We start from the raw sequence: 14372 nt of genomic DNA on the forward strand, positions 1-14372 counted from the left end.
TGCAGCAACAGCAGCACAACTCCTGTGGCAGTAGGCGATCCCGTTACGTTCTGCCTCCTCAGGGAAAGCTTCATCTCTGCTTCTTTCCAGCTCTTGTGTGTAGTTTATCTGCAGCGTGGCTTGGAGATCCCATCAGATTATGAAATGCTGTATAGCAGAGAGCACTCAGCTGAACATCTCTGGAGGCAGCATCCCCAGCTTCTGATGGATGGGATGGCGATGTTGAGATTCTTTGAAGAGAAAGCATCTATCAGGCCTAAGGTGCTAACTTGTGTCCTTTTGTCTGTAGCAGATCTTCTAGCTGCAGCAGTAACCAGGTATGGGGGGCAGCTGAATGGATATTTGTCAATGGGCAGAGTTCAATTTTTTGCCTCTAGACAGCAGTAAGCATTTCTTAGATATGCTGAATCTAGGGATTTCACTCACACAGGGAGCAGTACAAGTGTCCACCAGTGTATCCACTCTGTTGTGTGAGAAGTGGGCCTCCTGTGCAATTATTCCATATTCTTTGCTCACAAAACTGGCCCATGGGATGGATTGTTTGCCAGATGTGTTAGTGCTGCCCAGTGCTGAATCATCTGCTGCAGCGGTCTCTGACACTGGATTAACTAGTTTGGCAGAACTCTGGATTCTTTCAAAAGCAAACTTTATTATATGGATTTAGCAGTCAAATACATTATATGAAGACAGAAAATGCAAGACAAGAGAGTTATTCACATCTGAAGAAACTTAGGGGGTTCATATAAAAGTAATCTTTGTAGACCAGTTTTCTTAAATATTTATGCACAAAAAGCATATTTATATATTTACACTGTGCAAACATTTCCTTTTGAGATGCATCATCCCATAACTATTTTTGCTCAATTGGAGTTAAGAAATGGTTCTTAAAATTTCGTTTTGTTTTGATCAAGATCAAATATACTTTACCAGCAAGAGACAGTGTGATGCATACTTAAAACTGATGATCTCTTGGCCAGGAAGATCTAGAATTGATACTTAGCTTAGAAGTAGCAGTAGATATTTCTTTTACTTGAATATCCAAGAACATTTTTCTTTGTAAGTATGCAAGAGGTCATTTGCCTTTAAGTCTGTTAGTGGGTTAAAGTCACAGCTCCTAAGCTGCGTTTTAAGAGGTCAGAACCTTATTATATGTAGCGTTTTAGTTAATATCTATTTATAGTGGACCATGAGAAGCTGAGATTGGGCAGTAGTTGTTGATTTGGAAGATGTCAGCACTACTGTGTTAAATGGCCAACTCATTTTAATATTGCATTCAGAGGTGAAAGGGGATGGTGCATCCTTACGCTTCTTGAACAAAGAACATTCATGCCCTTTCTGAGATGCTGTACAAAAGTCTGTTGCAAATGAATGATAAATTTTTATTCCTGTACATATATACTGGTAACTAACCTGGAAATTCACCTGTCTTCATAGAAAAGCTGCCCTAACTTTCCAAGGAGATTGTCTTGTCATTTCTAACTAATCTCTTCAAACTCTCTAGTGATCAATTCATTTAAAGTATATGGAGTTTGGTAGCCATCCTGTCTTTTCAGACAGATTCCCATAAATAAAATATAATCAGTGCAGTGTTAGAAGGTCCATGAGGTTTCGTGGACAGAGCTTGGCTTTAACATATCTAGCTTGTGGTTTGGTTCCAGTGTGTGTGTGTTGGCATACTGACAAAGTGCAAAACTTCAAGAATATTTACTTGATTTCAGCAGGCTTGTCCAAACCGAATTGTTCTGTATTCCCTGTTGTTGCAGCCCTGGCTCTGATCTTAGTTCTCCTCTATCCTTGCCAATTGTGTTTTGCAACACAAATTTGAAATTCTTGCCTCGCAAGGCTCCTTACTGCGTTCGCCATCCGAAGCAGTAAAAGCCGTATAATGCCCCATCCCCAGCTAGCTAATTCAGCTTCCCCAGAGCATTAGCCTTTCCTCAAGTTTTTCAGATTTGAGTTTTCACTAAAAACTGTAGAACGTGGTCTGTTTCTTGTTTCTCTTGTCTGGAAGAATCCTTTACTTTCCAGCGCTACACGGGCCTCAGCGATAGGGCGCACGTTCCCCAGCGCCTGACGCGGGCTCCCAAGGGCTCCCAGCTGCCTCTCCCGACCAGGACCCCGGTGCCGCGCCCGAGGCCGAGCAGAGGCTGTATGACTAGAGCATGAAATACCATCCTGCTGCCAGGGACCAAACAGCAAATTGGTTTTCTCTGTAATGATGACCATCCAGGTTTTCAGAAGCACTAGGCAGGTTTAGTGGCAGCTGTTGGTGTTCAGTATTTGGGAAAGTCAAGGCCTAAGCATTAGTATTTCGCTATATTTTGTATATGCTTGCTGCAGTCTGTAGAAAAGCAGATCACTGAGATTAAGCCAATGATATCTTTTTAAATTTTAGGATGATTAAAATTATTTGGGTCAAAGTTTTTAAACTGACTGTTTCAGAAGAACCTTTTTGGATTAAATGCATGTTTAAATCTTGGCCTAGAAGTACTAAACGGGTGGCTGAGAATAAAGGATGACAGAGTTGTAGTCAGGAGGGGGAGAATGGCACGCTTTCATTTTCTCCAGCACCGCGTTACCATATGTATATCTTCGCTTGGAGTCACTGAGATGGTCACAGCTGAAACTGCAGAAGCTTCTTGGCTTGGTTATTCCAGAAAGCACCGACTCCTTGCTCCTGCTGGCACCTTTCACTCTGTAACAGAGCAGCATCACTGTTAGCATATTTAACATGTATGGGTGTTTGTTTTAATGACTTGGGTAAAGCCACATCACAAGAAGCAGCTTTGTTTATTCTCAGATGATAGGAACAGCATTGATACAGATGGGGTTGCTCAACGGGAGAGTGGAACAGAGGACTGAAGGAGCCCTCCTGTGTCCCCCTCGAGTCCCCTTCTGAACAGAGATGCTGTGACTGAATGTCACTGTTAAGGTGCCCGTGTTCGTTCTAAGTATTAGAGCCTTGGTGCTTGTGGGCTGTACTTGATTGCTCAGCCTAAGCTCTAATTGCTCATTTGTGACACTTCATTGCAGGGCAAAGTAGTGTGGAGTGTCTGGCATCTGTGCTGCTGCTGGGCTGTGCATCCCCATAGGGTCGTCACACTTAAATGTTCTTCCTAAGGGAACTGGGCTTTTTTTGAGCAGGAGTGAAGTAACGAAAGGTCTCAAGCCTTGGGGCAAAAGCAGAAAGCTAGTGTAGGTGTTCCCAGAGCCTAATGCTGGGGTGAATTTTTAAGATAAATGGCTGATGTTTGTGAGGAAGGGCACAAGGTCTGGGTATCTCCCCTCTTAGGCTTCTCTTGGCGGGAGACATGAACTGCTGGTTTGAATTAGAGGTTTCCTGCCCCACAAAGGACCAGTTATCCTGTAGGCTGCCTTTTATAAGATGCCCTTTACAAGAGGGGTTTAATGTCTTCTCAGCTGAGCTACTCTTAAAGACACTGTTTGCCTTGTGGCACTTTCTCACCCATATTCAGAGAGGGCAGTGCTTAAAAGGGCTCTTTCAATAATTAAGAAAGTTAAGGCAAAGAGAATTTTCACGCTACAGAACTTCAATACCAAAGATTTATCTGTAGACAAAGGACGAGCCAGAGCATTTTTTATCACTGACCACATGTGAAATCCTAATGTAAACATACATTGGACCGCAATGCCTAAAAATAGTTTCCCTCCCTGTATTTTTCTAAGTTCATGGATACTCCACTCCTCTCCATTTATAAGGTCAGGAGAGTTGGCAGCCGTAGTCTTGAATTCCAGAGAAGACAGTCAGAACATCTGTTGAGGCTTTTGGAGCCCAGGGTTTTGCTTTTCATTTTAATTTGCACTGTTAGATCTTTCAGTAAAGTACAGAACTGGTAGCACAGGGCCTTTCCTGATTGGGAAATGGAGAAGTAACAGTTTCTCTTAGATATCACAGTTTCTTGAATCTTTCACTCGCAAGCCTGTGTGCTTTTTAAGGAGTGTGGTCTCTGTCTTCTGTCCTACTGTAGGAAATTGGAGGGCCCTCCCAAGACCACCCCGTTACATTTGTTTGTAGATGGATGGAGTTCACGAGGAGCAGCCTTCGTGATGAGGACTGCAGATGCATCCCATATTTTTATATTGCATCTGTTGGCAGAGGGAGAATGAATTGCCTTGGGATAAATTCCGTAACTATGTGACAAGGTTCATCACTGACTCAATGGATTTTTTTTGTGGTGGGTTTAAAGACTAACACTTCTGTGATTTACATTGTAATTCTAAGTCTTAGGGAGCAGTGGGCAAAAGTTGAGTGTATGTGCGAAGTTATGAGCCTTAAAATCATCATGCTTTGATCTTTTCATTCATTAGGCTTTTGCATACTGAGAATTTTCTTGTGAGCTAGACTTGGCTTCTACCTTAATTAATAAGCCTTTATACCAGTAGAGCTGCATCTATTAATTTTACCTTGAGTGCAGTGCTGTACCTGGGCATGCGCTTCCACAGAGAGCTTTTGAGGGAGCCCAGGGGGTTTTGGCATCCATAGTCAGACTTCATTTTGAGACTGAGCTTACAGTCAGTAAAGGCTTCTCTATCTGTGGACTATCTTCTTTCCACTCTAGGAATGTAAATTAGGAACTTTGTCTAGTTGGTTTTTAATTGGCATCATTTGTTGGAGGAAACGGCTGCTGTTTTCCTGACAGGTTCAAGAACGGAATGAGGTTGGAGGCTGGCTGCAGCTCTTGAGATGCTTGTTCTAGCTCACAAGTGGCAGAGTTCTCACTGCTTTTCTGGCTTAGCAATTTGTTTTGACTCAAGAGTTTGATCCAGCCCAAGGATTTGGGCTTCCTTGGGTTGGGATTTTTCACCAATACTGGAAAGCTAGAAAAGAGTTGCAGTTGAGATCCTGTTCCACTTGCAAAGGAGCAGCGCTCAGAAGGTTGTTCTCTCTCTGCCCCCAAACCTTCCCATTGGGATCTTGTTACCTGAGGCCTTACATTAGGAAAGACTTCTCTGTCTTTATGCTGTTCACAGTATCACTTACTTTCATCTCAATGGCAATAGCAAGTCTAAGACACGTAGCAACCATTTCTGTTGTGCTTCTGGCCACCACCCGGGCCTGAGGGGCTCACTAGCGTTTGGGCTGACGCTTGTCTCCTGTAGTGAAACCAAGGGTGAGCTTTGCGTGTTGGTGCCTTTCCCTCCACAGCAGTGGAAGCCCCAGGGGTGGGGACTCGCCTGGGCCAGTGGGGTACCCCTGCACTGTCAGGTAAGCTGGCTCCCCGCTCTGCTCTCCTCCCGGCCTAGCTCTTGGGTTGGTCACGCCAAGTAAGCACCAGTGCATGCACTGGCTCTCTCCTGGAGTCAACTCATTAGTTTCCACTGAAACAAACCCTGGGTGCACTTCTGGGGATGGGTGGGGTGCACTGGATTTGGCTCCTTCCACCCTACACAGTCCTACAGCACTGTCGCAGCAGACATGGCCCCAAGTCTGAATCCTCTAATGCCACACTCCAGGGCACGCACACACCCTTGCGCTGATCTGAAAGCATCACCCCACCTGGCTGGCTTGCATGCGATTTCAGATGCTTCGAACTGAGAAGAAAAGCACGCCGAACCCAATCATTCTGCCCTGGGCAGCAGGGAAACGTGTGAGCCCAGGGAAAGGGAGGCCAGCCTGCCCCAGCCTGCAGGCGAGCAGGGAGCCCCAAGGGCATGGCCCCGCAGCACCCTCAGCCTCGGCTCAGGACCCACCTGCTGGTGCGAGTCCATGTGTCCGCATCTGTCCCCTAAACTGCAGTGTTGAGGTTTACAGCGTGATGGTAAGCGCTCTGGGAGCGGTTAGGCGTTACAGTGAAGGCGATCTAAGTGTAAGCTGCTGCTAAGAGGGGGGTGACCCCTTCCTCAGCCTGGCGCTGGCACCAGCCGCCCTGACGGTGAGCTGCTACTGGTCACTCAGAAACTATTCTGGGGCCGTTCTTCTGATAATCCAGTGACCTGAACCAGCTCTCTGCAGGGCAAGCCAAGCAGAAACGTCAGCACAAGAGGGGGCAGGACCACAGGGCAGGATGCTTCAGATGCAAGAGAAGCAGCAGGACTATGCATCTGGTTAGATCAGTTTACATGTGTCAAACCCTTCCAGGCTCCGCCTTGTCCAGTGTTCAGTACAACTTTCAGTGGTATTTATTTACTGCTCCAATTTAGCCTAAGTAAAGGATGCTTAGCTAAGAAGCTACTGCTTTTAGGAACATGTGCAGACTAAAGGGTCACTGCATGCATTCACATACGTGAGTGCTTTTTGGCATAATGCTACAGTACCACTTGTTTAGCTTGCAGGCGAGATGACCTTGGATGTTCTCAGTCAGCTGCTCTGTTTCCCTGAGGATTTACGTTCTAGCAGCCACTGTTGAGTTCAATTTTTTTTCCCATCCAAGCATTCCTTTTCCTTCTGCAGTTCCAGAGGGATGCTTGGGGCACACGCCATGTATTCTGTGCCATGCAAAGAAAAAGGCATTTCATACATTTCATTTGGGGAGGTTGCCATGTCTCTGCAGCTGACAGCAGCCTTCAGAAATGTCACGTTTACACAAAGCAAAAAACAGGTTAAACCACTTTTAGGAACCATTGCATCCTTTGGAGCCCTCTAATATCCACATGCATTCTAAGCTCTGTAATACTTGGCTCCTCAGAAGAGAGTATGGAAAGCTGTCTCGATAAAATCAAAGTACCATAAAATTGCTCACAAGCCTCTTTTCTGAAATGTGAGTGGCCAAAGCACAAGAAAGGGTTTTCCAGCACTTGTTTGGAGTGGTTTGAATCACCCCAGCTTTGCCACGCATGAGCAGTGCTCTGTTGCAGAGTCCTGCCAGCAGCACGTTTACCCTGCATGCCATGGATTTTGGCCGTGTGAGCATGCACGCTCTCGTACACGTAGCTCTATGCATTTAACCAACGCCCTCTTAGTCACTGGAATTTTTCTTGAAGCAAGTCCTCTCTGCCTTGACCGCACGTTTCAGCCAGCTCCAATTGTTCATCAAGACAATACTACACCTCCCAGCCTGCCCAGCTGCAAGTCGCTGACAAGTTCGGCACAGGCAGGATGGCCTTGACCTCCTGCCAGCATAAGATGAACGATGGGTTGGGTCTGGGCAGTCCCTGGGCTGGCTGAGAGCAGTGAGCCGAAACCAGCCGCAGACACTGCCAGCATCGCAGCGGCTGGGAACAGAGACACTGCTGGCATTGAGAAAAATAAACATTTCCCATTTAGAGAGTTCATGTCAGTGCAACGCATTTCTTAGAGCAGCCCTAGTTCCCTGCTTGGGCAGCTGTCAGGAATTAGGTGGAGGAAGGTGGCCAATATATTGAAGTGCTTAAAGGCAGGAAGAGAAGTGAGGCCCTCACATCCATCTATTGTAAAGTTGCCACTTTAGCATCCTGAGCCCATGGGTGTTAAATGGGCCGTGCTTAGCTGAGTCATGGAAAAGAAGGGCAAAAACAAGCACAGGGAGCCTTGTCCCAGCTGGGGTGCCCTTGGGGACTTGCAGAAACAACTGCAAATCCTTCATAGCCACATGTTCCTCCTCCCCCCTGCCAAGGGCTCGTTTCCTATAGTTACCTACCTCTACCTTGGGTTAGTGTTCTCTGGCACTCACTTGTCTGGCCTGGCATTAAGTTGAGGATCAGGCTGATCAATGGAATGCTAATAAATCATATTGGCAATGTGCATCGAAGGGGTTGAGGGTTATTTATTTGTTTCCTTGAAAGTGTATGGAGGGTTAGGTGTGGGAGTTGATTGCTGACACAACTGAGCAGGACACACCTCAGCAAGAGTGTTTGCAGGGGCTGGGGATACCTCAGCTACTTGCACTAGGCCTGATTTAGCACAAGGACCTTGAATCCTCCTTTGCCCTCTAAAATGTGAAGAAGGAGGGAACATAAAACACAGACCCAAAGAGTGTCCGTTTCTGCTTGCTGCCTGTCCATGTGAAGCGTTTCAGTTCTTCTGGAGCCAGCACCATCCCGCTGTCTGCTTGGTAATCCTTGAAGAAAGAAGACAGACACAACCCTATTAGGTGTTAACTGTAGAAAGTTACTTTTACAACAGGCTCAATTCCTCTTCGGTCTGATTTTCATGATCGGTTTGGTCGTTTATACTCAGCTCTAGAAGACAGCAGCTCTGTGCTGCTTGAGGTGCTGCAATGCCCAGGTATTTAATGCTGGCTTTCCGAACTGTCCTTGCTTTGGGGTGCAGCAAACATATGCCATTCATGCAGATACAGAGTGTTAAAAGAAGGGTGTCGACACGCAAGGTGAGGGTCTGGCCAGCTACTAGGTTCAGCCTTGAGAGCACCACCGCGCCTCTCCCGCCTCCCGCTGCTGGGTCACTGACGCTTCCCCCAGCCGCTCACCCGTGCCCGCCCCCACCAGCAGAGCATGCATGCCCAGTTAGACATTTCTCCACCTTGTCTGCCAGATAACAGGACTTGTTCATATCAGGAACCTCTGATGGAAATGCGACCCATGATTCTTATTTGTGTACTGTTGTTCAGATGAAAACACAAATCCAAGGCACTTTAAGTGGCTCTCCCACACCAGTGGGACTCAGATGGGACTCTGGCAGCCATACCTTGCAATGCTATTGGCACCGGCCATTTCTTATGAGGGAAGGAGTGTTTGCAGCCAACTGCATGGTCAGCAAGGATCTACTGTCCCCAATTTGTAGGGTATGGGATAACACCATGCTGCAAGCACAGCTAATCTTACGCCTCATATCAGTAGAGCTGACAAAGCAGTAAAACCCCTTCTTGAGTCTCTGTATAAATCTGTCACACAAATAAAAAGAAATAAATGGCATATCATTTGGCCCAAGAGTCACTTACATTAAATACAAGCGTTTCCTTGATGGGAAGCTCTTCAAATGTCTTTATGCGCTGGGGTGGTTTCATTTTGAAAGTGTTTATGTATCTGTTCAACAAGAAAAGCAGGACAATTTTTGGTGAGAGTGTGAAGTGCATAAGCATGAAGCACTGGATATTTCTGTTTCTTTAAGCAGTTGCCTAACTGTCATCGAGGTAGTTTACACAAAAGGGACTTTTGTTAACCCAACCCCACCCAAACCTCATTTCCCAGCCCTGGGGCACACACAGCTGCCCCTCTCACAGTGCCTGAGCCCGGTGACCTGATGGTCCCCCTGGGCAGGGACATCCCAATGGGCCAGCCCAGCCCAACAGGATCCCAGTGGTGGTGGCTCGGTGGCTGGTGGGACACTCAGACCATATGGGGTGTTTCTGGGTGTTTTCTCCCACCCAGGTCCAAACCAGGCTATGCAGCAAGCTACAATACCCAACAAACAAACGCCATCTTACTCTTGCTTCGCTCACCTGACATTTTCATTGCTTCCACAACTTGAGTTTGTAACAGAAAAATTTTCATTGCACAAAGGACTGGATGCAGGGGAAAACCCACTTTCCGTTGTAAATATAGTATCGAGGGGTATGTAGTCTTTGCCTTCCTAAATGCAGACAAGAAATCAAAGCGTTATTCCTGGGACCGTGTGGCCGGTCACCCCGCCTCGGTCGCAGCACGCAGTCGTGATGCTGGTACCTGCTGGACATTTGCTTGCAGCAGGTCGCCCAGCTTTTTCACCAGCTCGGAGAACCTTGGTCTGTCGTTGGGATTGCTTCGCCAGCAGTCCAGCATGATTTGGTAGCTGTGAGGACAAAAGCAAAATGAGCACATGGGGGGGTTACAGCTCACTTTGATCCAAGGCAGCGCAGTCTCTGACAGTTTGTCATTGATAGAGTTAATTCCTGAGCCCGCCTGATTTTACAAAGATGCTCTCCAACACCACTGAGGCCTCTTACTAAAAGTAAAAGAGTAAACTTTCCACGGCAGAAGAAAAAAACTTCTTCCCACAAGATACCAGGAAGACCACGTCAAAAGAATAATTTAGCCAACTAGTCATACTTTCCTTTTTTATTCCTAATTAAGCATTAAACCTCTGTATTAAACATCTATTAACTGGCAATGTTTAAGTTAAGGCATCCTAAGATGACTTATATGAATGTGTCACTTCCTCGCATTGGTCGAGTTGAGCTTTCCTTCCTGCAATAAAATATGTGGAAGAGAGAAAAAAAAAAAAAGCTCTTATCTACTGTCACTAGCATAATAAAATTAGCCAATGGGTACTACTCCCAGATAGGCATGGCTGGCTCGCATCCTTTTTCTTCTTCCAGAAGTATTTTCTACTAAGTGTTGCTATTTAGAGTCACGTAGCACTCGAAAAGGCACTGAAGACACCTACACGTACTTGATTTTGCCTCCGGAGGTAAAATACCCTGGATATGTTCATGCTCCTGAATGATCTGTGCCACAGGGTGTATGTTCAGCATGCTGCAGGTGCCTCGTCGGGCTGGGTGCTCCATCCCGCACCCAGGGCAGACGGGTTGCAAACTCAGGGTCTCACTTGGACCCCCCAGGCCTCCAAAAAGGTGTTGGCCATGCAGCAGCAGATGGAGGCTGCACCTGAAGGCAGGGGACCAGGGAGCGACAGCCAATGTCGTGGTGTAAGGGCTCAGACAAACCCTGCAGGCAACACGGGCTGGGAGGCTATGCGTCCCTGTCACCTTCCTCTGCCATCAGCTAGCGTCTCCGGGAAAGGGTGGACCCTCCTCACCCAAATGTTTGTGAGGAAGCCTCTGCTGTCACTTCCTAAGTCAAGACAACGTTAATAATGTCACATTCCTCCAGCACTTATCTGTGTGCATGTCGCTAAATATTAAACCTGAAGAGGAATGAACAGCCTTCCTCCTCCGAGCTGGTCACTCAGCTCCCCTTGGAGCCCAGCCCCAGTGGTGCCCTGGGCTCACGTCCATGTCCCTCCTCACCCTCTCCTACCCCACGAGAGAGCCAGGGGGCCAAGGGAGCGGGGGAGATGCAAGAAGATGCTGATGACAGCAAGAAGATACGAGGCAGCATCGGGCTGGTTTTCCTTATGTTGGCACAAGGTACTTTTTGCAGAGACTCGTACATCATCTGCAAGGCAGCCCAGGAGGGCAGCAGTACACAATGCAAGCAGAGAAGGGCATCTTACATCTCCTCGGTCGCTTGCTCCGGGGCTCGCATTCTTGTGCCTTCCTTTAGTCTGCTGCAGAAATCCTCGTCTATTTGGACTCCGGGGTAAGGAGAGGCACCTGGGGACGACATTGGGAGAACAGGGTCACGCATGCCCTGAGCTGGGTACCTGTGCCCTAGCCTTGGCCCTACGCATCCCCCCCGCAAACACTCGGGGTGTGCAGCATCTGCTTGCAGAGCTGGGAGCCTGGGGGTGTCCCCCGCTGCGGGGTCTGGCTCCTGCCAGCTCCCACAGGCAGGGAACTGCTGCTGACAGTGCTCCAAGCCCTGGTCCTTGCAGGGGGGCAGGATCAACCCGGCACTATTGGTGGTGCTTACCTGGCCTGAATGCAAGAAATACACATGAATTTGACTTAAAAAGAATCCCTCAAGAACAGCCAAGTCTGATCTCTCTGTGGTTTGGACTACTGCAAATTCTAGTAAGCAGAGTATTAACAAACCCCAAATGTTCAAAACCACCTTGAAAATAAATAAAACCATGGTTTTAAATCAGATCACAGTACATTTGCATTATTTCTCAGTTTCTGTGGTTTTAAGATGCAGCCTGATCATGCTGTTGGCCTTTTTTCTGTAGATAAGAAAACATCAGGAAAAGGGAAAACAAAAGAAAAAACCAAACCACCTCTCTGAGAGTCAGACAGTTGCCAGGTTCAAGGAGCTGGGGCTTTAAGAAAAAAATAGCAGGTATTATGAGGCTGACCATAAAATCACAAGAGTTGGCAGGCTGACCAACAACACGTATTTAAACTAATAAATGATTGATTGTCCTGAGAATTGTATAGTATTGTTTCCTCTGCTGTTCGCCTCTTTTGTCAGCCTCTATGTTGAACCCAATTAAGATTCTTCTATTCTGACAGTCATTGTTGTTCCCGCTCAGTGTACATCTTGTATCCTGCCGTCTCCACGTGAAAGAAAGGGGAAAAAAAAGCTTCGGTGGGTTTTAATTTCGGATTGCATGCTCTAGTTCATCCTGCGGCATCTGTGCAGATGCTTGCTTGCCTGCTGCGTCCAGGGACCTGGGTGGGGGGGTGCTGGGTCCCTCCCGGGCTGGGGCGACCACCCGGTCTCAGGCTGGAAATGGGGGTGACACAGTCTGAGACATGCAAAGAGCTCTGCGGGTGTTCAGCTCCCTTGCTCCCACAAGAGAAGTAAGAAGCTTTTGAGGGAGCACCCAGCCCATGGCACTCAGTGTCTTGAATGCTATCATCTGTGGCACAGGAGGCAACACCTCAGTCCCCAGCAGCTGCCGACCCGGGCCCACAGCACTGTGTTAGGGGTTCCATATTTAATAAAAACTCTTAAAAATTTGCCCAGTTTTCCTGGTTTGCACCATCAGTCAGACAAAGCACCGCGACTGCGCCGGCTGTGCTGCCCTGCATCTCTACCGAGGGTTTCTACAGGGAAAGGAGGGGAAGCTTAGGTTTTGCCCATGGCAGAAAGAGGTGGTAAAGTCCTCAGATAGTTGTGCTATCCATTAAGGCTTTCAGCCTGGCAAGTCAGCTTTCAGTGCCCTTACAAGCACCAAAATTTCCAGCTGACAGGGGTGTGATACACACAGTTTTCCCTTCTATCCCCACACTCCACATCTGCCTGATTTAGGTCTTTCCTTATTAAAGACCTGGCAAAAACTCGTTGAAGGTAATGGGTGCTTTTCCCCAGGCTGAAGTCCCTGCTGCCGAGTCCAGCTCCCAGTGTGCAGAGTGAACATACCCAAGGAAAATATCTCCCACAGCAAGACCCCGTAGGACCACACGTCGCTTTTTGTGTTGTAGATTTTATCAAATATAGATTCTGGAGCCATCCACTTGAGAGGAAGTCGAGCCTGGAGTAAAAAGGGACAAACCTGACTATTATTTTCAAAGCCTAAAATAATTTAATCATAGATGAATCAACTATATATTGTTATGTAAATAATTACCATTCAAACAGGAACCCGTGGGATTTCCTTACAGGCAGTCAAGATAAACCCACACTCATTCAGACACTTTCTTAACAAACTGTCAGAGTAAAAGGCTGTATTTAAAATATGTGTGGCACAAAACATCAGACATCAGAATCCTGTGACCAGAATGACCAGGCCTTTTCTTTATGGGGATGTGGGGATATGCAAGAGCAGAGGTCTCTTGCCAGCATCCTAGAGACAGGGGAGAAAATCTTACATCCAAGAGCAAATCATTCTGTGATGGTGACAGAGATGTTCTTGGGGAAGTTTGCAGAGTCTGAATTGCAGGAGTATATCAGCAACCCTCAAAGACCCCTCAGAGCAGCCTGTTAGGGTCTCCTGAGCAGTACCCAACTTATGTGAACAACGTTTCCCAGCTAGTATGTAGTGCTGTAAGTCTTGAAGCTATTTATGGACGAGGGAATAGCTGGCAGGTGGGTGAGACGTCCAGAAGAAGACTCTCTGTGTGACCCCAATGCCCATGCCAAATTCCCACGGCATCGGTGGGCACAGGCACAGTTTGCTGACCCAGCCTTCCCGGCAGGCCTGGCAGGGGGGTTACTGCCTGCTATGTGCAGCAGAAGCAAAAAAAACCTGTGTGGGTGCTGGAGGCAGCGAGTCCAGCTCAGCTGCTTGAAGCACCACGAGCGGTGCTTGGCCCTGGGGTGAGTGCACCGGGGGACACCCACCTTTTTTCGGAGAGACTGGTTTCCTTGAAGGAAGTTTACTGAGTAAGGGGGTTATGCTGAGCCAGCCAAGAAACATGACTAAAAAATATCCGAAGTATTAACAGAGCAGAGCTGTGAAACAGTTAGCATGTCCAAGCCTTATGCCTGAGGATAGTAATGCTTTCCAGATCTACAATGCATCTGGATAGCTCATCTTCACATAAAAACCATGATAGCTTCCAAGCTCTTTTAAGTTCAGGAAATGTGAACGTCTACAGAACATTTTGGTGGACAGTTTGAAATGATACGTTATAAACATTTGGGTAAATAAACAGCATCTTGACTTACATCTCCTTTTCTCACATAATCAGGATTCTTATAAATATCTCTTGCGAGGCCAAAATCACAGATCTTCACGACATTGTTCTCAGATAAAAGGATGTTTCTGGCTGCCAGATCACGATGAATGCACTATAATAAAACAGTTTCACAATCAAACTGCATTTCCTTAATCCTGCCCACAAATTTCCTGACTGTCTCCCATATCCTTTTAAAAATTATTATTATTATTTGAGAGATCAATTTAATATTTTTTTAGGGAAGTTGACTGTTGTTTACATGAAGTTACTGTAAACAGTGGCAGTTCTTTAAAAAAAAATATTCCTAAGCCC

The 14372-nt window shown here is 46.9% G+C and overlaps 1 protein-coding gene across 1 annotated transcript in view; it reads right to left on the minus strand.

The window, feature by feature from the left end:
• Positions 1-629: 629 nt before the first annotated feature.
• The window catches only part of FLT1 (fms related receptor tyrosine kinase 1), a 113509-nt gene continuing 99766 nt past the window's right edge, over positions 630-14372 (minus strand). The window contains exons 23-30 of the mRNA XM_082304329.1: positions 14050-14172; positions 12802-12913; positions 11051-11150; positions 9562-9667; positions 9339-9469; positions 8838-8922; positions 7906-7997; positions 630-2695 (exon numbers count right to left, since the gene is read on the minus strand). Coding sequence (XP_082160455.1) covers positions 2491-2695; positions 7906-7997; positions 8838-8922; positions 9339-9469; positions 9562-9667; positions 11051-11150; positions 12802-12913; positions 14050-14172 — 954 coding nt within the window. The 3' untranslated portion in view covers positions 630-2490. The remainder of the gene's footprint in view (positions 2696-7905; positions 7998-8837; positions 8923-9338; positions 9470-9561; positions 9668-11050; positions 11151-12801; positions 12914-14049; positions 14173-14372) is intronic.

Source organism: Platalea leucorodia, assembly GCF_965183815.1.
Source record: "Platalea leucorodia genome assembly, chromosome: 2".
Classification (NCBI taxonomy): domain Eukaryota; kingdom Metazoa; phylum Chordata; class Aves; order Pelecaniformes; family Threskiornithidae; genus Platalea; species Platalea leucorodia.